Below are 24,400 nucleotides of genomic sequence, written 5' to 3' on the forward strand. Positions count from 1 at the left end.
ACAAACCATACACCATTTAACAAAGAAATTCTGGTCGCAACAGAGGCCACCACACAATTTTTAATTTAAAATTTTAAGACTACGGGGCACCTGGGTGGCTCAGTCGGGTAAACGTCCAGCTTCGGCTCAGGTCATGATCTCACAGTTCATGAGTTCAGGCCCCGTGTCGGGCTCTGCGCTGACAGCTCGGATCCTGGAGCCTGCTTCAAATTCTGTGCCTCCCTCTCTGTCTTTGTCCCTCCCCTGCTCACACTCTGTTTCTCTCTCAAAAATAAACATAAAATTAAAAAAAAAATTTAAGACTAAAGTCCTTGAAATGATAAAAGTGGTTATACAAAAATTTGATAAAATTAAAAATGAAGAAGCTCACAGGTTTTTGGGGTACAATTTATTCAAAGCATTTCACAATAAAATTATATTAGGTTCAAATACATGAACATACAATTACATATAAAACACTGTACTTTCCAAAAGTTTACAATGATGTTTACTTTTTAGACTGTTTCCTTGTAATTTTAGTCTAAAACATTATTGAGTTCTAGAATTGTGTCTGCTCTCTATTTGTTTCAGTTTTGCAATTAGACATTTAGAAAGCATTTATTAGCCCACCTGGAATATACAATTATATTTTAAATATTTAAATTCGGGGGGGAAGCAGTTATAGTGCTATTCAGAGTGCTAATGATAGATAATAGATAATAATAATAGAATGCTAGATAATGCTATTTCCTCTGTACTACCCTGCATTTTATCAGAGTCCATATACAAGGCTGGCTTAGAGTCACTTCATACAAGTAAGACTATATTCTGTACTCTCAAGTCTCTGGCCCAGGCAACTGAGAAGTCCAGGGTAAGCCCCAAGGCCGTGCCTCATCTGAGAGACCTGTTTCAATGGAGATCAGTAAAATATTGCTCAACTAACTTTTGGTTAGTGTAACTGCAAAAAATAAGGCCAGTGGAATCACTGATGGAGTGAGGCTCTTGGCAAATCTGACAATATCAAAACCACAACAGGTACGGGTCCTACACCTGGAGCAAACAAAGGAGAGCTTCATTAAGTCCTCTAGGCCAGCACTCGACATTGAATGAGGCCTCTGATGCGTTAGGTCTAACTGCACAAAACAGAGACAAAGGAAACAATGCCACGATGACATTTACTTCTTGGCTCCCCTCCTTCAGCTTCCTCTTTCATGCTACTTGCAGGCTCTAGATGAAGGATGGTTGGTTCCATGAAGACTCAGGTTAGCAGCACAACCAGCATGAGGCCAGCTTACTTCCTGCAAGGCAAGGTCTCCCCTCGTGTAGATAGTGGGAACCACTGATTTCAAATGGGAGAAGCAATATGCCAAAACAAGGATAAACCTCCAATAAAACATTTTCAGCTTTCTTGGTAATTAACTACCTAATCCCCAAATAGGTCACTGTTACATATTAAGATACTTTTGTAATGGTAAACTGTTTCACAACTCAGCCTGCATTCTTTTACAGTAACTGCTAAACGATTTGGGGATAACTTTGACAAAACTGAATACAAACCACAATCTCCTTCCTATATAAGATCACATATTCATAGGATGAGTATGAAGTAACAAGCCTGGTATGGGATGTACCTATGCTGACAAACACCTGAAACCAAGACAAGAGGAAATGTGCTGCTCGGCTTCATGACCAAAGTCATGGCTAGGACTCAGAGGCATCTATGAACAGAGGCCCTTGGAATTCTTCGTGATAGAAGGGAAAGCATAGTGGGGAGTGTCCAGGCGTTGGCAAATAGCACACTGACCAAGAGCAAGCAACAGTCTGAGTTTCTGCTTTCCACTGGAAAACAAGTGCTAGATGACTTACAACATGGCTGCTAGTGCCAGCATTTTACAAAATTGGAAAATTATGCAGGGTTTCACACATGAAGAGAATTTCCTATCATAGAATAGTAAAGCCTTAGAAGGCGCACTGAGCATCATTTTGTCTAGCTCCAAAATTTTCACATAAACAATATTAACAAGCAAGTCTTAAATAAAGGAGTAACATTTTATGAAAATAATGAACAAAACAGAGCAGGGGAGACATCACGAGTGTTTGAGAGAAGAACCTTGAAAAGGTACAGCTTCAAACGTCAGACACCATGAAGAAAATGCCGTATATTTATGTTGTAGGCAAAACCCCAACAAAGCCTAGTGACTAAGTGCACGCCATTGCTGTCAATAAGGTGTTGGACATGTACTTTATGAATAAAAAAAATACACAAAGTAACTTTTCATTTATTTATTCTGTCCTCTCAAATATATTTAAAAAATAACATTTTAGACACTGAACCACAAATACACACAAAATAAAGTAGTGACTGCTTATTTCACAGAGGATTTCCCCTTGATTCCTTTAGCTGCTTTGCATAAAATTCGAAGCTTTCCTGTTGAGACAAAAAGGGAGGGAAGTTACAGGTACAGTTTCTAGCAAGAGCTGATGGCACAAAACTCAGAAGTCATAAAATGCTGCAAAGTGATAGCAAAGACCACCGGGCCCGTGACAGCTGCTGTCTTCTCAAGCCTCCGCACTCCTTTCTATTCATGAAATCACAGTTCAAGGGCCCCAAGTCCAGAGTTAAAGCCAGCACCAAGAGCCTCCACTGTGTGGGCACATAGGTATTTACACCTGGGTACGGAGGGTAAACATGGTGTACTAACTTGCAAATTAATGACACAATAAAAAGGAATTTGGCATGTATGATTTCTTATTAGAACAAAGCAAAACAAAATTTACTGGGCAACCAATTAAAAATGGGCAGAGGACCTGAACAGACATTTTTTCCAAAGAAGACTTCCAGATGGCCAACAGACCCAAGAAAAGGTGCTCAACATCACTCATCATCAGGAAAAAGGCAAATCAAAACCACAGTGAGGTAGCACCTAATACCTGGCTAGTATCAGAAAGACAAGAAGTTAAGTGATGGCAAGGATGTGGAGATAAGGGAACCCTCGTGCACTGCTGGTGAGAATGCAAACTGGTATAGCCAGTGGAAAAGGCAGTATGGAGGGGTTCTTCAAAAAACTAAAAATGGAAATACCATATGATCCAGTAAGTCCACTACTGAGTATTCACCAAAAGAAAACAAAAGCAGCAATTTGAAAAGACATGCACCCTCATGTTCACCGCAGTATTATTTACGGTAGCCAAGACACGGAGACAACTTAAGTGTGCACGAGCGGAAGAATGGATAAAGAAAATGTGATGTACGTATCATTATATATGTATGACACATACAACGGATTATTATTCAGCCACAAGAAGAATAAAATCTTCTCATTTGCAACAACATGGATGGACCCTTGAGAACGTTAAGTGAAACGGAATAAATCAGAAAAGGTAGATAGTATATAGCCTCACTTACATGTGGAATATAAAAAACAAAACAAAAATCAAAAAACATAAAGCCCCAAGCTCATGGATATAGAGAACAGACTTGTGGTTGCCTCAGGTGGGTGAAGGGGGTCAAAAGCTACAAATTTCTGGTTATAAAATGATTAAATCATGGGGATGTAATGTATAGGGCTAGAATATTGTAGTGCATGTCTTTTTTTTTTTTTTTTTTAAATAGGCTCCACGTCCAACATGGGGCATAAACTCAAAACTCTGAGGTTAAGAGTCAGATGCTCTACCAACTGGGCCAAACAGGTGTCCCACATATTTTAAAGTAGCTAGGAGAGTGGATCTTGAAAATTCTCATCACAAGAAAAAAAAATTTATAACTATGTGTGGTATGGATATTAATGGATTTACTGTGATCATTATAAAAAAAAATACCGAATCATTACGTTATACTTCTGAAACTATTATAAGGTTATGTCAATTACACCTCAATAAAAAAAGAAACCTTCCTAGATGAAGAAATAAAAACCAACTTGTTTAAAATGAACAAGTAATTAATAGGGACACAATATACTAGGCTATTGAAATACAGGCCATTAAATCCTATTTCAAGTTGAAATGATGAGAGAACTGCCCCAAGGACATTTGATAAATCCATACCTATAGTTGAAGGTCTGAGACTGACCTTGTGTTTTAAACCTCAGTCCCAGAGTGCTACGTTCTCCCACAGCCAAACTCACGGCAGGACTATTCAGTTCCTGAAGCACTCCCCTGAGGGTTCTTCACAGAGATCTAATCCTCATGTAATTAAGTATTCAACTTATTTTTTTTTTACACATTAATATGAGGCATACGTAAATCTGTAGAGGTATTTTTTCTCCTTAATTAAGAAATACTCACAGGGGGTTCGGTGAAAGGGACAGGCTCACCAGCATTCTTCAGCAAAACTGCATAACGCTTTAGAAACAGATCATTCAATTTTATATTCCTTGCAGTCAAATTTTCATACAGTGCTTTAGCAGACGCAGCATCCTTGTCTAAGACTGAAAAAAAAGATATTAATCATAGATAAAGACCACCTACCTTACTCTCTTCTCAAAACACAGCCGTTCAAGGACTCCCGAATCCCTTTATCCCAAGGCAAATGAATAGTTAACTACTTTCAGCAAAAAGCCACATTCAGAAACTACCAGCTCCCTCCCTCGCTCTTCCCCACACCTCTAATTCAGCATTATTCAGTATAAAAGAGAAGATGATAAATAAGGCTATTAAGAGACCCAGGATAGTTAAAGTGGCCATAAACCAAAGTAAACATACACCATTCAACACTCTTCTGCTTAAAACCATACTTAAAAAAAGAAAAAAATTTTAACGTTCATTTATTTTTGAGAGAGACAGAGACAGAGTGTGAGTGGGAGAGGGGCAGAGAGAGAGGGAGACAGAATCCAAAGTAGGCTCCAGGCTCTGAGCTTGTTAGCACAGAGCCCTACGCGGGGCTTAAACTCAAGGACCATAAGATCACGCTCTAAGCCGAAGTCGAACACTTAACTGACTGAGCCACCCAGGCACCCCTTAATCCACACTGCGAAATCAAGCCAATTCAAGGATTGTTGTGGGGAGGGTCATGTAAATTATGTGGAAATCTAGATCTACATCATGGTGAAGATCATCAGCTAAACACCACCAAAAAGACTTTCAATACATTCTCCTATTGTAAACTAAGCAAATATGAGGGATATATAGTTAGCTACAATGACAAAAATAATCTAAATATGTTAATCAATCTACATAAAAAAAACTACATACATCTACATAACATTAACGACTTACACTAATATTTCACTTAAATGGATGATGAAGTAGCCTAGGAGCTAAGTTTAACTGGCTTTCCAGTTGTAGCTGATGTGTAGAAATTTTACTTTGAGGTTTACTATTGGGATCACAAGGTCTCTGCTAACAATCACTGTTGGTAACTCAACTCTTTAACATTTAAGCACCTAACAATCTCCTACCCTACACCAGTGCTGTATAACCAATCCCAACTCCAGCACAGCCAGGGCAAGCCTGCAGGATGGATAGGAGAAGTCTAGGGATCAATCTCAGGATCTCCGAAAAGGGAGCGAGTGTGGGTGACTCATCAGCTCTCACTGGGCTTGAACAGATCTTTGCAGTTTGGGTGAAGTCAATTTCCTATCTATAAATCCTTTGTTATCCTCCCTCAGGGACCAAATCCTTTCCCTGACACTGTCAAGGGCACAGCCCAAACTCTACCATCTTCCAGGAAGCTATTCAGAAAACTCTTCCCTCTTGCCTTTCACTACCTTCCTGGTCTCCCTGCTCTTTCCTGTCCCAATTCCCAAGTGGGATTACAAAAGTTAGTAGCAGTTTCATGCTGTTTGACACTATTTTGTGGTATTTAGTCATTATTTAACATCTCCCAATCCCCCAAATGGAACTTTGAGAAATTCTGTGATTATTGCCTCTATTTTGAAATAGATCATGGTCACCTTGTAAGGTGGGGAGAAACGAAGAACCAGTTGACTAATTCTGATTGCAGTTTGTTGTCCTGACAACAATAAAATCAACAAAGCAATTCTTTATTTAGCCCTTGCCTCATGTGAGCAAATCAGTTCGTGGCAGGTGGATAGGTGATCATCACTTAGAAATGAAATGCTTACATTTATCTTGACTACTGAGGAAACTTTAGCATGGCTCCCTTTCATGTGTGATGAGCTGGCAATCAGGGAGCAAAGTGCTTAAAAGAGTGGAATTTCAACTGTGGTTTAAAGTAAAATCTTGGGGCCCACTTTTAATGAAGAGGTCTGTTATTTCAGAAATGTAGGCAGGTGGGGAGGGTACTGAAGAGGCAAGAAGGAAAGTCACGTGACAGTCTCAAATATGTGCCTATCTCATGTTTTGTTTCAGGTGGCCTTGGGGAGACTGGATTGGTTCCCAGTGTGTGCACTCAAGTGGATTTCCAAGTCTTGCCAGGAGCCCAGGATCTATTCAACAAAGCTGGGCTCCTCTGAAGATGCCCAGTGATACTTTTTAATGTTAAAATTAGACGAATAATTACCTATTTTTCTTAAATGTGCTTTTAAAACATATTCTGAAGCTAAGTCAATTATTTATATCATGATTACCTGATATTTAGGATTACTGTCTTTGAGCCAAAGACTTAGTTGACAACACTACAAATATCTAAATGACTTAAATATAACATAGTCAGATTAAACTTATTACCATAGCTTTTCATGATAGAAGTGTATGCTTCTTCCTTTTCAATTAATTCAGGAATCAATTCTAACAAAGATTTCAGAGTTGATGCCTAGGAAATTAAATACAGGAAATGTTACCACAGCTCAAAAGAAGAGTGAAATAAAACACTGGTATATGTACATTATATCAGAGAACCTTCACAACAGTTAGAACAGAACTGCCTATTCAATTTAATAAACTTTTTTCCCTTCTAGTGTATCTTAGTATTTTATTGTTGATTGGATAACTGACAGCCAAACAAACATTTTTCAAAAGTTAATGCAATTCCACTTACACTTCTATAAACTGTTTTCTAAAATATCATAAAGACTGCTTCTTTTGTCAACTAGTAACCTTACCAAGAAATTAGGAAATCCTAAAGAGCAGAAACAGGTATCAACGATGTCTCAAGGTGCCAAGATTTTTAAACAAAATGTGAAGAATTCAGTCCTTCTGAGTTTTCATGCTTTGAATATAAACAGAGCATTTCCAGATATCCCTGGAATGTTTACTTGGTTACTTTCAGAGGTATCTAGACATGCCAATGGGTTTGGCTCCTATAGTGAAGACAGACCTGCCATACTCTAGTGAGTAACCAAACACATTCCAATATTGCTGGATAAACCAAGGATGGGTTTTATATACTACCTGGCTTAATTATTCTACTGTCAAACAGGCAGACACTGTAACTGGAATTTTAAAAAATCCTAATTCACTTTTTACATGTTTTCTCAACCTATATATCTGGACCTGCATCCTTCTAGGACTTCCTGCAATTTAAAGTCTCCTGGGAGGAACGTCCTCAACAGATGTTTTACTGTACATTTCCTGTCCATCTTCCAAGCAAGGCAGTAGGTACTTGGCATGTGGGCACAGACCCGTGTGTAGAGCGACAAATGCCTTTTAGAGTCCTTATACTTTTTAATCCACAAATTAAAAAAAAAGTCTCTTTGAAAGGAAAAAGAGCAACTAATAAGTACTTCTGAAAAGCTGTTTGCTGTAAATAAATATGAGTAAGAGATAAAAAGTGCAACTGGGTAAATTAAAAACACCCCAAAACCAGTATGTTAGTATGAGGGAAATTAAGGAGAACTAGACAGACTCTCAGACTAGAAACCTAAATGTTTTGCATAAAACAAACATTACAACTGGCACTTGGTTTAAAACTTTGTATGTACCCAAATAAACTGACAATGAGGTTTATGTTGCTTCAGAGGTAAAATCAGACCTACAAATATTTTTTGGAACTGTACTTTTATTTTTTTCACATCAAAAATAGGACTTGGCTTTGTTTTATACACACATACACACACGTAGCTTTTTAGTGTAAATGAGGTAACCACACAAATTGAGAACATTAATTTGTGGCACGTGCCAGTTTTAAAGCCAAGTGGCTCATCTACGTGACGGCTTGGACCTGAGAAATGGCTGGCATAGCCACCAGCACAGAGACGCTCTGCAGGAGGACAGCTCCCTCTGTAGGGCTTCCCCACTGTTAAATGGACCAAGTGACCTAAGCAACAGGATATTTATCTTCCTTTCTAGGGCCCTGTCTTTCTTCTTCTTTTTTTTTTTTTTTTAAAGTAATCTCTGCTTATAATGAGGGGCTCAAACTTACAACCCTGAGATCAAGACTCGCACGCTCCGTCGACTGAGCCAGCTGGGTGCCCCTGTAAGGGCCCTTTCTTGAGGCTCTTCACACACAACTACATGAACGGGCGATTCACTGCATGAACGTGTTTTGCATTTCCAGGACAAAAGGACCCTGGACTGACTCTGTCTCAGTATCTAAAAAAGTGAACAAGTATAGACAAGCAAAATCTTCGGTCTCTGTAGTGTTTTTATGTAAGGCACTGAACCAACAAGCTCTTCTGTGAAACTCAGGTTCCCGAACAAGACTGGCTTCTAGCCTCCTTGACTGGCTAGCAAATCCCGCACAGTACCTTTCCTGGTTTCCGAGAACTCCTAACGCAGAACACCAAGAAAATTGCAGTTTGTTCAGCAATCGCACCGCATCTCTAAAAATTGAAACGTTATTCAGTAAGCGAAGGTTTTTGATAAACAAGGAGACCAAGGTGAATATTTCCAATTAACAAAGTTCACAATAATACAGTAATGTGTCATTACCAACAGGAAGGCCTAATTGTCAACCACTTTTTTTAAGGCAAGAAAAAGAAAACAAACTCCAGCTATGCCAAGCTTTTGTGAGTGGAGTGCTGTCCTTGGCACCGCGAGTATGAAGTTTGTTTAAAAAGAAAAGGGAAAAATTAAACCGATGCTTCAACAACCACAGAATAAGGTTTAGGACTGCAAAGAAAGAGGGGAAAAAAGAAGCACTATTCCTCTCCAATTATTCTGCCAAGCATTCACAAGTGAGCTAGGGATCATAAGGTTAATTATACATTTAATAAGGTGTCAGGGAGATAACTGCTCGTTTCTTTATAAAAATTAAAATGTACAAAGCAAGTTCTCTTTAAAGTATAATTACCTACACTTATGCATACAAAAGGACTGATTTCAATCTCTCTATTTTATAAAAGGCTTTCATTGCAACAGACAGCCAGCGCTTGAGAAAGAGACAAAAGTTAAACTCAAAAAAAAAAGTTTATATGACAGACCAGAGAAATCAAGTGTCTATCCCATCTTAGATGCTATAGTAAAATCAAATATGGCAAGACAATATTTTAGTTTACACTCATCACGGATGTCATTCTCTTAAGTTTCTAAGAGCACACTGTTCTTTCAAAGCTTTAAAACATTGTCAATACTAAAACGGATAGTATAAAAAGAACTTTTGGGGACACACAGAGCATTTACATTATAAACTGATGTTTTCGACATCTGTGAATAAAATATTCTTCACCGTGGCAAGAATAACCTTTTACTGTTTGACAAGCAGGTAAAGGACAGGTGAAGGGTTTATCATCCAAAGCGTCTGTCTGCTGAAGGGGTTGACAACGAAGAGACTGTGGCCGATGTCTCAACGCACAGCTGCCACCAAGAGCCCTGCAGAGGCCGCCGTGTGAGTGCGGCTCCGAGGGCACAGGCACCCACCTCACCCGCTGGCCGCTGTGCACACTAAGAGCCAGGGCGATGATGGCTCAGGACAAGCTGGCAGATAAAACAGCAAGTGCCACTTTCTGAAGAACTATCAAAATAGTGTGTTGAAATGGAGTGAATACTATCACATGTATAATTAGAGACACGTAACCCCCCCAGTAGGTACACTTAGATATGTACAGATACGTACACGCAAAGATAAAGCTTTAGAGTTTATTTCTTTTAGGTGGAACTTTTAACACTAAAGGCAGCAAGACAAAACCACGAAAAGATTCCTGAAATCCCTATGTATGATCAACTGCCTTTGCTGTTTAGTTAAAAAAAAAAAAAAAAAAAAAAAAGGCGGGGAAGGGGAGAGGAGAAAAAAGTAACCAAACCAAACAAGAACATTCCCAATTAACTAGAATTTCTCTCTGTCCAGGAACAAAAAGTAAAAAAACAAAACAAAACAAAACAAAAAAAACACAACAACCTCAGAGGCACATGCCAATTTCCACCTTTTGCAAAACTGTTCACACAGGAATTTCTCAAGAACTCCTTTTAAAAATGGCTTGGGTTCTGTTGTCAACCTAGCTGAACTTCAAGGATTAAAACTAGGGCTCCAGCACAGGGGTACGGTTTCCCCTTCCCCATCTACCACTTAATATGTTTCACAGCTCGTAAAAATGGAATGGAATATAGTACTATTTACTATCAAAAATTGGTCCCAGGCCTCAATTTGACACAGGGAGTCTACACAAACACTGCTGTTGGCGGGATCACGGTGACTGTTTGACTGCCACCTGCTGGGAAGGGCTCCCCAGCGGTGCCTGTTTGTGTACATTGCCAGTGGCAGCTCCGATCACCCACCGTTCTGTCGGCACTTGGCACAGCTTTATATTTAGTGCTGTTAAAATGGCATGAATGCAGTTGTCTCCTTCCCTGAAGATTGCTAATTTAACTGCAAGTGCGGGCCACAGAGACCTGCATTTGTCATTTAATGTGTCTGTGACACACAAGTGAATAGAAAGCAAATTCAACTCTTAATAAACCTTGAATAAGGCACTGAGAATGTTTGAGTATTCAAGTGAGAAGCTGTACTTGAAAAGCAAACATTTCCTACTTTTTGTTTGCAAACTGTGTTGCCATGGTGATGCAGTCTTTAGAGCATTAGAGAAATTAAAGTAGGAAATCAAAGGAAGGGCTTTGCATTACCTATCTGCACAAAAGCATTTGTCTTTAAATCGTTCAGCAAAACACATCTTCCCTCACTCCCCCTTAAATCTAAGGGCAGTTCTAGTCCAGTCTGGCATCTTCCAAACCAACAACCTCCCGCTTACAAGCCAGTCTTTGTCATGTGACCTGGATCCACAGTGAATTTAAATGTACTAGCAGCACCATGCTCTATTTCCAATATGCTACCCTATACTTAGGTCTAGTAATTTCTCAGTTTATTTCCCATAAGCCACAAGCCCCACTGTCCAGATGTGGTGACTCGTTACCTGTAGGAGAGCTCTGGCGTCATCCACTTTGCCTGAATCCAGAAGCTGAAGGAAAAGATCAGTGACAGGTTTGTAAACTGCAAACTGATTGGCCAGTCTCTCTGCCATGATGCTTACTGAAAAAATAACAGGTAAGAAAACTCTTTTGTTTAAACTGTAGTATAACTCATCCACCAAAGAAACCTGGTCCAGCCTCACCAGAGAGAAAATGTGCTTCTGTGTTCTTTTAGCAAGAACAGCTCACTTACTCTTTTCAACTGCTGGTTCCAACTGCTCCTCTATTACTTTTCTGAATAAGTATGTCAAGCCAAAGTACTGGGGTTTCACGGTTTCATTTCCAGAAGTAAGCATATTTTCAATGTTTTCAATTGCAACATCTATGTTATTGCTGTCAAAGAGTAAAACAAATTATTAAAGAAGTATTTGCTTTTGTATTAATCTTGTAGGCAGTTTCAGTATAAGAACTTAAGAGATTGACACATACAAATACTTTAGGAAAAAGGGAAAACAGATTTACAACTAACCAGATAAAAACCACTAGGCAAAGCTGAACTGCACATTTAGGTCGCAAAAGCAATTGCTAGGCAGTTTATGCTACAATAATCGAAGTAGCTGCTCATTGTAAAACACTGCCCTAGAGACAAGATCAAACAGCTAATTAATGACAGTCCCTTAAGAAAATAGTTTACCTTAAATATTTAATTTGATTTTGTAGCTCTTTGGGTATCAAATGAAAACTTGTTTAAGTGCTCTAACTTCAGCTTTCTGATCTACAACTGCTTCCTGCTGCATGAGGTGAAGATAATAATTGCATAACACCTCAGGATTCTTCAAGCTGCTGCTGAGGTCTTCGAAGGTCTATTTGCATGTCTTTCAACCAGTCACATCAATTTGTTTTTGTCAGGTATCATACATTTGAAAAATAATTAATTTATACTAAAATTCTCAGAAAAAAGTACCTTTACACTCAAAAAAAAATCAATTACATGGCCCTATTTAACAAGTTATGATAAAAAATGATCTGTATGACTATCTTTTTGGCCAAGGTACTCCTGACTGATTACTTTACAGTCATGATACGGTACTCAGAATCCAAATAATCAATTTTTTGTTGGAATTCTTACCTAAAACATAAGAATCCTCTAATAAAAATGAACACCCTGTTACAGTAAGTTTTTCTCATGGGTTTCAGTGAGATAGTTCCTTAATAGTGAATAAAATCACATTCTCTACATCATATAAAACTGTGTTTAATATGGTAGCATTTTAAAATTCATCCAGATCTTACTTGGATAATTTCCTTGATCTTCTAACCTAAAATAATCACATCCTCTTATTAAGGGAAAATTTAAAGTTCTATCTGGCAGGGGATGGGAACCATTTTAAAAGGAAAAAACAAAACAAAACACAGCTTTTCTGCCCAAAGAAATAGAAACAAAGACCCTGCAAAAACAAACATTATATTTTGATTATCGCAACCCATCAACTGTATGTGAGATTAACTACTCAAGAACAAAGCACGCAGAGTGTCAATTCCATAATTATCCCATGAATCTTTAACTTAGGCAACGTACTTTGCTAGAGACGTTAATAAAAATCAAGTTCTGATTTACTGCTACAGTGGCATGTCTCCATAAGGAATCTAGAGGTGATGGTAAAAGAACCACCTCTAAACACCTCTTTTCCTATGCGTGTGTGTTGACAGCAGGGATGGGAAGGATGGTTGGGGGAAACAGAAATGCCTATTTTTAACAAGCTTGCTTGTCCCTCCCCACTCACAATGTTCTAGCAGAGTGTCACCTTCAGTGTTGCTGACAATCATATGAACTCATTTTTCACGTTCGTAACAGTGTTTCAACACAAGGGCCTGGCATGCACATGAAGAAAGTTACCACCATGGAGAAAGTTTCACAATTTTGAAAAATTTGGTAAATGTCATTCGTTGGTCTAATTTAAAGCTAAAACACATTTTGTAACACATAATTATTCCCTAATAGTTCGAGGACAATCAGCAACTGACATCAATATTTCCTCTGTGTTGATACGGCTTCTAATAGCCTAAGAAAAGTTTTTAAAGGTGGTATTTGAGATAATGCTCTTTCTAGTATCCAGTGAAAGAAAAGAAACTTGAAAATACTCACTTCTTTATTTGTGCCAAAGCAATGTTATTGATGAAAACCATATTTGAAAGTCCAATCGAATCTTCAAGTCCATTTACCATCTTCTGAATCTCCTGTATACTTTCTACATCACCCTTCAAGGCACATGCCTGAATAAGGCGGGTCACTGCTATCCTAGAAGGTGTTTGCTCCAGATCTAAGGCAGTTTTTAGCGTTTTTAGAGCCTCTACAACAGAAAAGCAGGCGACAGAGTTCTTCTTTTATGAACCGTACTGACTAATGCATTTTGAAAACCAGCTTTTAGATACGAGTACCAAATGGCTACACACAAAAAGCTATGAATAATTTATTCTAGATTACAGAAAACATTAATACTTTATGAGAAACCTAAAAAAAAATAATGATCTATTTGGCTATCTATAAAATATCAGAGGCCAGAGAAATTTCTTCTTTAAATCTCAGAGAAAACACAAATGTTACTGACAGAATATGGGTTCCCTTCAGGGATAACATTTAGTGACCAATTTTAAGGAAACTGACAAGTTCAGAAAAATAGAAATAATTTTAAAAATTAAAGAGTCTCCATAAATACTGTAACTTCTACCACATTCATACTTTACCAGATTTTATTACATTCAAACATTACCTGCTTATCCAAATCTAATATCCCAAAGATTCATCTTTGGAAACAATGTCTCTCTCTAAACAGGAGCGATTACACAGAAGCAGCCAAACTAGAACATTCAACTTCCACACTAACAAATTCATTTTAAATGACTGAACACTTGGTAGATATAGAAAATAAAGATCATCAGATTCCCATGGATATAGCCACAGGTTTTTTGTTTTTTTTTTAAGTATCATGCTTGTAAGTACTTGATTACGGATAAATATGAAATATCTTGATTTACTGACTCATGTGCCAGTGTAGCGAAATCATTACATTAAAGTAAAGTGGTAGACTGGGGGGGAAATTTAACACTTAGCCTAACAATCACTACTGCTAGCAAGAAAAACTTCACGGCTGTTTAGAATTAAAGCAATGTAACCTAGAAAAAATGGAGACTCTGAAGGCAGCTTCCAAATGAGAACAAACCTATCTTTTACAGAAGAACGAGGGAAAGGGAATAACTAAACAGTCTATTAAAAGTGCTACAATAAAAAAAAAAAAAATACGCTCAGTGTTTATTATTGAGGAAACAATTTTTAACTACTACAAACAAAAAATCCAAATCCGTGATTCTCAAATGGGAAAAATAGGTACTTCAAAAGTCACATTCTCTAATATTTTGTAAATACACACGTATAACTAGGAAACAAAATGTTATTGATATTGTTTTAATAATATAATCTATGAAACAAGCTTGATAAAATCTTCTTTAACTGGTAGTCACACATAGATAATCAACTTAAAAATATTCTTTTAACTAAGAATACAGGCTGCTAGGGAGGATCTTCCCACGACTGGATCAAAACAGTACCAAAAACAAGATAACAATAGTGTTGAGCATTTACTACACGTAGACACAATAGTCAGCAGCTACAATCACAAGTACCCTTCTGAAGTAAGTACCAATTTTATAAGTGAGAAACTGAGACAACAGAGTTTAAATAATTTGCCCAAGGTCATATTGCTAGACAGCAACCCAAGAATCCAACACCCCCACACCTGCATCTACAGGTGCATGTGTGAGTGAGAGAGAAGGACTGGGACAACAGACCATTGTATGTCCACTCAAAGGGAGCATGAGACCTTAGAACCTAAATCAAATTCCCAGAACAGGAATTGCCTTCCATATAGTTTAGGACCCAAGAGACACTCAAACGGTACCCATCCACACTCTCCCCGAGTCCTTTTCACAGTCTCCTTAATTTACTAGTAACACTGATTATATTGCCAAGATGCCATATAAATCAGCTATTAATATTCCAGAACAGTATACGCTTATAAAATTAGATTAAGATTGAACTGGTTTTATTTTTCTGCGTTAGATGGCATTGAGAAAAAGAAACCTGAAAAAGAGAAGGGAATTTTAAAAACTGGGAGCCCTAGTCAGCCATGGAGCAAGATAAGGAGATGGGGACTGTACCAACACCATTGCCATCCTTGCCGACGACCACAGGACTCTAACAGGTTAGCTGACGGCGACGGTGGCATGGGGGGTGGAGGCGGGAGTGTGGCAGGGCTCCCACTCTCGGCCAACTTCCTGCTGAACTGAACAACTGAGAGGAGTAGATGTGAAATCACATCGTGAAGTTTCTTGTAGTTTTCATAGGGTATCTAATATACAAGCGAAGGACAGTAGTCAAGTTAAAAAAATTCAGTTCAGATTCAGCTCAAAAATTAACCCCTCAAAATTAAAAAAATGTTGTGTCTTTATCTCCATGTCTACAGAAATATTTATATGGGGAGCAAGTTTACAATGTTTTAAAACTCTTTTTCATTCTACATTAAATGTCAACTTGACAAAAAGCCTTTTTTTTTTTTTTTACATTGAAAATGAAATGACAGCTTTTAAAGTTTTAGTAACAAGCCCTGTCCAAAAGGACTGTCTAGATGGGCTGGCCCTGCCTGTGGAGTGCTGTGATAGAAATTTTGCAAAAGAGAAAAATCATCATTTACCTACTCTGTCCTAATCAATGAGAAGACCTCTAAAGACCAGCGTATTTAAATATTACAGGCCAACATTAAAGATGCACAATTAACAACTTTCTCTCAGGGATGGGAAATTATTTTATAAATGTGCAAGTGAAGAATCACATCATTACTACAGAGCGAGGAAGAAAGGAGACACCATACTGAACAGTGAGAGTTTTTTCAACGTTCCTTAAAGATTTCCTACATGGGTTTTGTTAGATTGGAAAACTGTGGTTTTAATGGTTTTACTGTATTGACTAAAATTCAAACGTAAAGCCTGAGAGAGGACGCTTACCTACATTTAAGAGAGTCATCGTTTTCCTCCTGGGGAGCTCACTCATAAGATCTCCAGATCCGAATCCATCCACAAATACCCTCTACCAAACAAACGGCCCCCTTTCCAGTCTTCCCCAAAGTCCTCTCCGCAGCTTTCTAGGGTTATTTCCTTAACGTTAATTTAAAAACACTAAACTCTAAACTCCAAACACTGTATTTTATTGCTGTTGGTATTATGAACTATTGAAAAAGTATTAGATTAAGTTTTAAAAATCAATATTATAATCATTTGGTGCACAACCCCACACATTTAACACTCAATTTAACTCATTTGCTATCTCACACACAACCAACACAATATGCAAGAAACAACTGCTGGGAATTGTTTCAGATGCTCTAAAGTATGTTAATTTCCAAAGCAAAATGACTTGTGCTGTGAATTTTAACGCACTTGAAAGCCTGTACTTTCTCTCGTTCTGGAACACAAATTTTGCATGTCTGAAGAGCTGTGATTCATCTTAAGAAAACCCATCTTGTGTTAAATGGAATGGAAACTGGACTAAGTGGTCAAATGACAAGTACATTCATATTCAAGCTGTATTATAAATGCATGTACAGTAATTTACGTCTCTCAGCTACCACAAAAGGCTCTTGATAAGCAGGTAATTTGCTAAATGGACTCCTTTATCCAAGTATTCGAAGGGCGTTACAAGAAAAATCTGCAGAGGCATTAATGTGACGTAAAGGTCAAGCATTGTGACATACCTTTCAAATAATCCCGCCTAACTTGCGTTATGATGAGGAGGCTGTTGGCAGCATCGTTCAGTGTGAAGCCCTTGATGTGGGTCTCAGCGCTAAAAGAAGCAGACATTTAGAAAGGAATTACTGACATGCTTCTGATACGATAATAAATGGTTGAGCACCAAGGTGAAATTATAAAAACTACTGTTCGTATGTTAAAAATATTGCTGCAAAATATCGACCTGGAGACAGCTTTTGTGTTATCCTGTCAATGGTTATAGAAGGATAATTTTTTTTTGCATTCTGACAGATGACAAAGTTGGAAATGAGCAACAAAAGAAACAAAGTACAAGATTTTTTTTAAACAATCGGTTCAGATTCTTGAATGCTGACATATTAGATGACTAAAATAACTGCATGCCCTGCATTGTTCGGCTGTATCCTAAGCTGGATACTTTTTCCTCTTTTTTCTACATTCACCATAATTATAAAATGTAAAACTATTCTTTCGGCAACAAAAATGAACATTTATTTCCAGCGCTGTAGTATATTTTAAATATAAATGAAAGCATATTACTAACACCGTATCATTTGGTTGATTAATTTTCAAATTTCTGTCATCTAGATACATACAGGTTTTAAAGGTGAGCATACTGCACAACTAAATCCATCGTGACATTAAAATTGAAAATTTCACTCAACAATCTTGTCCCAGCCTTTTAATTTGGCAATCCCCCCCCCCGCAACTTTTTAAAACTCAAGAGCAAAAATCGCTTGACTTCTGGCTAAAACCGACATGATTAAAAAACCCTAGCCTGGGATGATTTCTGTTTGCTACACTGTTTGCACATCTCCTGTGATGAAATTTCAGTACCCTTAATGCCCCCAAGGGTTCATCTCCCGATGAGGAAATCCCCACAGGTCACGAGGAGCAAAAGCAATCGCCGCCATTTGCCTTAGCAAGCTCGGTGCTGATCTTGCTGCCAACAACCTCAGCCTGTCGACATGAACATCGAAGCTGAGCAGATTGCGAGAAAAGCAGGGTCACTCCTAAATTATTCTCGTCAATCCCAAGAAAATCCTCCAAAGACACGGTGACGTGCCCAGCCTCTCAGTCACTTCCAGCCTCTGAGATTCACCCCTGCAGTCCCCGGGCACAGGATTTTCTTATCCCCCCCACCCCTTGCCTGACCAATCCTCTTAATCCCACCAAAGCACCCATTGCTCAGTTTGACTTTTTTCCTTTGTCCCATCTGTCAAAGCTTTTAAGTCAACAACTCGTGCATGAGACTATAAACTGCATAAAGGATTTACTTTCTCATTCTTTAGCATGATTAAATAAACAGAAGACACATTAAAATTAAGCTCACTTCGTAAGTCAACATTATTACATGTATTATACCATATTTACATGAAAATATTACCTAAAATTCATTGAGACCATGCAGTAACAAAACTTCCCTTTTAACTGACATTAAGTGTGAACTATCAACCTTTCAAAAACCTCAGAACACAGAACATTTTCTTTCAATAATTTCTTTCAATCTCAAGAAACTGCCTTTTCTATACAAATATGAAAGTGGGGATCAACAGAAAGACAGAAACTCTCCTCAGTTCTATAATACACTGAGCATCTATATTTTACATATGTACAAACTGACCAATCACAATAAAAATATATTCCAAACTGGCAAAAGGAAAAAAAAAAAAACCTACAAAATTTACTGGCAGAGATCTTTTTGTTGGAGAATAAAAGTTTACTTCTGACCTATACTTTGGATCTTTCCTTTTATTAAAAAAAAAAAAAAATCTAGTTCAGAGCCATCAAATCAAACTTCCTGTGATGATGGGAATATTCCTTATCCATGTTGTCCAGCACGGTCGTTAGCCACCAGCCACACGTGGTTATACGGCTACTGTGATGGAGGAATGGAAATGTCAATTTCCTAAAAACGCAGTTTAGTGTTATCAGAGATTTAAAACAATAATTTATCTCCCTTACTGATCTTTGGATAAGCACTTCTCCTCCCTTGAAAGCATTCATTATATCTAAATTTTTATTTTGAAACATGAGGAAGTGTAATTCTAACTAAAAATGAAAGAAAGTTGACTTCTTTAATTTTTTAAAGGCTGCTGTCACTGTTGAGGTGACATACTTTTGAGGTGCCATTATTTGTGGGGAAGGTTTAAATGACCTTCTGAAAATGAAGAAATCTCACTAGAGGTCAAGTAAATGCAACATATCAGAGAGTACAGCAAGGGTACAGCAAAAAAGACTGCATTCTTTAGTTCACAGAGAAAACTGCTCTGAAGACTGAACAAGAGGCATCATGCAGGTAAAGTAACAACAGGTTGCTATCTATGGACTGCCAATAACAGTGCCAAAATACATGGGGGCACTGCCACTTGCTCATTTGGTCACGCTACATCACAATAAAGAAGGCCATTTGAAAAAAGCAACCATTCTTTTTTACTCAGAGCACTGGTACGAAACTGGAAGAAGTGATGACCTAATTAGAAACGTGAACTTCAACTACCATTTCTGAAGTTCCAGGCCAGAGTTATTTTCAAAACAACCCAATGTAGATCTAACCCAAGGTACAATTCTTCAGAGTTCGATATAACATCTTTTCAGTTCAAGGGAAAGGATGTGCATCCAATCCCCAGATTAGGTGCTTATGGCATGGTAAGGCTTTGCATCTAGGATTCTCTTAGGTGCACCCAGCTGCATGTGGAAGGCAGCTACAAAATCCTCCTGGAAGGATAACACAGCTAAGATAAAAGTGCCCTCAGAGTACAGAAAGGCTTCATGGAGATCCAGAGAAGGAGGAAAAATCAACGTACATTTTACACGTTGTGCACATAAGGGCAAACAGGAGGGCTGTGATTGCAGGCATCTTCTACCATCTTCTAGATCAGCAGCTTTCACAACAACTTGTTTGATCAAGATCCCCATCACACAGGGTAAGGAACGTTTCACAGAACCTACTAGTGTACATTTTACTAAATAAAACTCACAAAACCATCTTTATCACATGGAATGCTTCGATATTTTCTATTCTATTTCATTTACACAAAATGTTGGTCCTGTCTCACTAAAGAGATTCCATGACCCTTACTGGTTACAAGTGCAGTTTGAAAAACCACTTCAATGAAAGATGTGCACACTGCATGAGCACTCTAGGGGGGGAGGCAAGAGGCTGTTTAATCCTCTATTTTTAAATCTTATCCTCTGAAAAGTGTCTATTTTTTAAAGTTTATTTATTTATTTTGAGAGAGAGTGAGTGCATGCAAGTGAGGGAGGGGCAGAAAGAGGGAGGGAGAGAATCCCAAGCAGGCTCTGCGCTGTCAGCACAGAGCCCGGCATGGGGCTTGATCTCAATGAACCATGAGATCATAACTTGAGCCAAGATCAAGAGTCAGATGCCCAAAAACTGAGTTACCCAGATGCCCCTCTATTTTTTATGTTTTATAATATACTTAACATGTGCTACATTAGTACAATTCATTACTAATGGATATGATAAAAATGTTTATGACATGTGATTATTGAATCACTTGGGGTGTTTAGTAATTCTGGGCCCCAAACCATTGCTGGGTGGATGGACTGAGTCAGATGGACTGAATCAGAACTTCTGGAGTGGGCTGTGGGGAATCTTCATGCTACCAGAATGTGAGGCTTACAGTTCTAGAACAAACCCAATTAAAATGAGAAAAAATTACAATCTGTGCTTTGGGGAATTTCAGAGATCTCTGTGACCAACCCCAGAATTAAAAGTTAAAAAAAAAAAGTTTGGGGGCGCCTAGTTGGCTCAGTCAGTTAAGTGTCTGACTTTGGCTCAGGCAGGTCATGATCTCATGGTTCATGGGCTCGAGCCCCACGTTGGGTTCTATGCTGATAGCTCAGAGCCTAGAGCCTGCTTTGGAATCTGTGTCTCCCTCTCTCTCTCGGCCCTTCCCCTGCTCATGCTGTCTCTTTCTCTCGCTCTTTCTCAAAAATAAATATGTTTTCTTTTAAAGTTAAAAAAAAAACCAAACTTTTCTTCTTTGCTTCTATCCCTTCACTTAATCACACCCAGTTCACAACACAAAATGCTCTTCTCTTTATGCTGCCTCCCTTTCCTCCTAAATCACTATTGCTTCAGAATGCCTTTGATTACTATGGGCAGTGTTAGGATAGAGAGTTTAGGTAATAATTTTCTGACAAAAGTAATTTTAGGAAAATACCACATCCCCTTGATGACTTCAATGATTACAGATGGCAATAGGCTGTTCAATGTAAAATTTTTCAAGTCACTAATGGAGCATGTCTCGAGTATTCTAGAGATACGTAATTTAATTAGCAACTGAGTAAAAACACAAATGGTATACAGAATACATTAAAAACCTGAACTTTCAAAAAGTCTTAGTGTGACTGTCCTTGATACAGGACATACAAATGATGGCTGAAGACCACAGATATATATAGTGTGCATGTGTGTGTATAAGTATATATTATACTTGTATATATACATCTATATATACTATACGTATACACACTGTACATGGGTGTGTTATGTATTTCCAGACAAGTAGTCAGATACATTTTCCAAAATGTAATGAAATACAAACAGTAAATATGACCCTATGGTGCATAACATTTTTTTTTTTAATTTTTTTTTTTTAACGTTTATTTATTTTTGAGACAGGGAGAGACAGAGCATGAACTGGGGAGGGTCAGAGAGAGGGAGACACAGAATCTGAAACAGGCTCCAGGCTCTGAGCTGTCAGCACAGAGCCCGACGCGGGGCTCGAACTCACGGACCGCGAGATCATGACCTGAGCCGAAGTCGGCCACTTAACTGACTGAGCCACCCAGGCGCCCCTATGGTGCATAACTTTAACGTAACACTAGCATTAACACCAAATTTTCCAGCAAACTGCAAGAATGCCAAGCACCCACTTTCTATTCAGGACTCTAATATTCCAAAAGTACTGTGACTTAAAAATTCTGAAGGCCAACGTTGAGCCAAGAGAGATTATTTAAGAACTTGTAATATGTTAGGAAAAGGCTGACCTTTGCCACTGAAAATAAGGTTATTGACTCATCACCAGGACAGCTCTATATTCCTGGGCAGGTTACTGTGATCTATTCCTTTCTAGGCCCTTTCTGGTTAATAACTCAACTTTTCGCATTAACTTCTTGGGGATAAGACAACAGAGTCCATTACCTGACACACCAGGTAAGAAAACTTCACTCTTGTTCTGATTAACGAAGTATTTTACTCTGAGGAACTAGCCAGAGAAACAAACCCCCTACCATGACCACCACACAGATTTTTTTTTTTTTTGTAAAAAGTCCAAAATCAAACAAAAAACCCAACAGAAGGGCAAAGAGAAAGGCATTTAAAATGTGCTGAGGGGCGCCTGGGTGGCTCAGTTGGTTAAGCCCCTGACTTGATTTCGGCTCAGGTCATGATCTCGTGATTTGTGAGACAGAGCCCTGCATCGGGCTCTGTGCCGACAGAGATTCTCTCTCTCCCTCCCACCCCCCAAATAAACATTTTTTTTTAAAATAAGTAAAATCAGGGGCGCCTGGGTGGCGCAGTCGGTTAAGCGTCCGACTTCAGCCAGGTCACGATCTCACGGTGCGTGAGTTTGAGCCCCGCGTCGGGCTCTGGGCTGATGGCTCAGAGCCTGGAGCCTGTTTCCGATTCTGTGTCTCCCTCTCTCTCTGCCCCTCCCCCGTTCATGCTCTGTCTCTCTCTGTCCCAAAAATAAATAAACGTTGAAAAAAAAAAATTAAAAAAAAAAAAATAAGTAAAATCAGTCATTCAATAAAATGTGTTGAGCACCTATATTTTCTCTACTTCACTCTATGTTCTTCAACACCTAGAAGAGATCTCTAATGTAAGTCTTATTATCATCTCCTCATCACATAAAAGAAAAAATGAGGCTCACAGATGGGAGGCAATTTCCCCAATAGAAATTTCAAGTAAGATTCGAACCCTTGCCTAAGTTCAAAGCCTTTGGGTGTTTTCATTATATTAGGGTCCTCCCACCAAAAAAGGTTCACAGATCTAGCTGCTGAACAAGAAACAGAGTATGATGAAGAAAAAGCAATTACTTTTCTGTATATGGACATCATAAATGAGTGGCAAAGTTATATTAGGCAAATAAAATGTACTGCACTGTGCAGGGCCAGTAAAGGTTTTTTTTTTTTGTAGGTTAAAAAGAAACCCATAAAATTAGAAAACCATTTCATAGGATTTTTGTGTGTAGTTGAGGATAATTAAGCAGCTGCTGCTACCAGTACAAATCATTAGAAAAATTCTAATGAGAGCTGATACTTTTTTTAAGTGACAGGTTTAATACAGAGACTAATACTTACACATCTTTCACTTGTATTGCTTGTAAGAAGCTATCCTTCTCCAAAAGTAATTTTATAAGACTGCCATAAGTTTCATTGTTCAGCACAATGTTTTGCTTGTGTGCTTTCAGGAAAATACTATATGCATCTATGAAGGAAAAAAACATAAAATGAGGTGACATTACTCTGAAATGGCAAAAAAGGAGGGAAGAAACCCTAGAACACGGCCCCCAAACCACATTATTTCTCCTTGTTTCCATACTCAGCCACCATACCACTCTCCACACACACACTGACCTAAACAGCAGATGCCGTCACCCTTCTCATCTTTGTAAACACAAAGTCACAGCTTTGGAAACTCTACTTAAGCCACATGGAAGGTACCTGAAAGGACTTCCTTTTAAAATGACTTTTCATACTAGTTTTTCTGAAGTCAATAAATTATTCTCATGCCAATAAAAATGAAAAAGAGCTCTTCTGAATTTGTTTGTCAAAAGATGATACCAGTTTCAAAATAAGCTGCAAAATGTGTGTTAAAGTCCAAATAAACCACAGTTATAATTTAGATTGAGGGGAGCAAAAGATGCATTTTAAAGCACTCTTTAATCTATAAGTGGGTGGTTACAATGGTTAACATTTCAACACAATAGCATTAAAATGAATATAGCCTATAATTCTAAAATTAGGAGATCAAATTATTTGGCTACGACAGGACTTATACAAAAACATACAATTTTCAAATATACAGGTATCTAACAAGTAAACTAAGCAACATTTGTTTGACTGATTAACAGTTTTATTTCACTTGTTCACAATAACTGTCAGTGAATGAAAAGATGTTACCAAAAGAGAAGTAACTACACTTTTCAGTCACTTACTTTTCTGAAATAAAATTGCCTGGCTATAAACATCCAACTGAAACTATAATCCACTCTCTGGTGTGTATAAACAAACCACAAAAGAGAGGGCATAAGTGAACTACACGTACGAACTTCTATAGGTATAAAGCTCAATGTAAGGAAATGCAGTACATACAATTAGGAGGGAACACGATATTAATGCTCAAAAAAACATTCAGAGCTACTTTAGAGGTTTCTGAACAAGCAGACATTAC

General features: G+C 38.2%; 1 protein-coding gene across 1 annotated transcript in view; it reads right to left on the reverse strand.

The window, feature by feature from the left end:
* Window positions 1-371: 371 nt before the first annotated feature.
* LRPPRC (leucine rich pentatricopeptide repeat containing) overlaps window positions 372-24,400 on the reverse strand; it is a 112,509-nt gene continuing 88,480 nt past the window's right edge. The window contains exons 30-38 of the mRNA XM_030310509.1: window positions 23,308-23,434; window positions 16,962-17,050; window positions 13,304-13,508; window positions 11,411-11,550; window positions 11,163-11,278; window positions 8,565-8,639; window positions 6,607-6,691; window positions 4,264-4,406; window positions 372-2,407 (exon numbers count right to left, since the gene is read on the reverse strand). Of these exons, the coding sequence (XP_030166369.1) occupies window positions 2,351-2,407; window positions 4,264-4,406; window positions 6,607-6,691; window positions 8,565-8,639; window positions 11,163-11,278; window positions 11,411-11,550; window positions 13,304-13,508; window positions 16,962-17,050; window positions 23,308-23,434 (1,037 nt within the window). The 3' untranslated portion in view covers window positions 372-2,350. The remainder of the gene's footprint in view (window positions 2,408-4,263; window positions 4,407-6,606; window positions 6,692-8,564; window positions 8,640-11,162; window positions 11,279-11,410; window positions 11,551-13,303; window positions 13,509-16,961; window positions 17,051-23,307; window positions 23,435-24,400) is intronic.

Source organism: Lynx canadensis, chromosome A3 (genome assembly GCF_007474595.2).
Source record: "Lynx canadensis isolate LIC74 chromosome A3, mLynCan4.pri.v2, whole genome shotgun sequence".
Lineage (NCBI taxonomy): Eukaryota > Metazoa > Chordata > Mammalia > Carnivora > Felidae > Lynx > Lynx canadensis.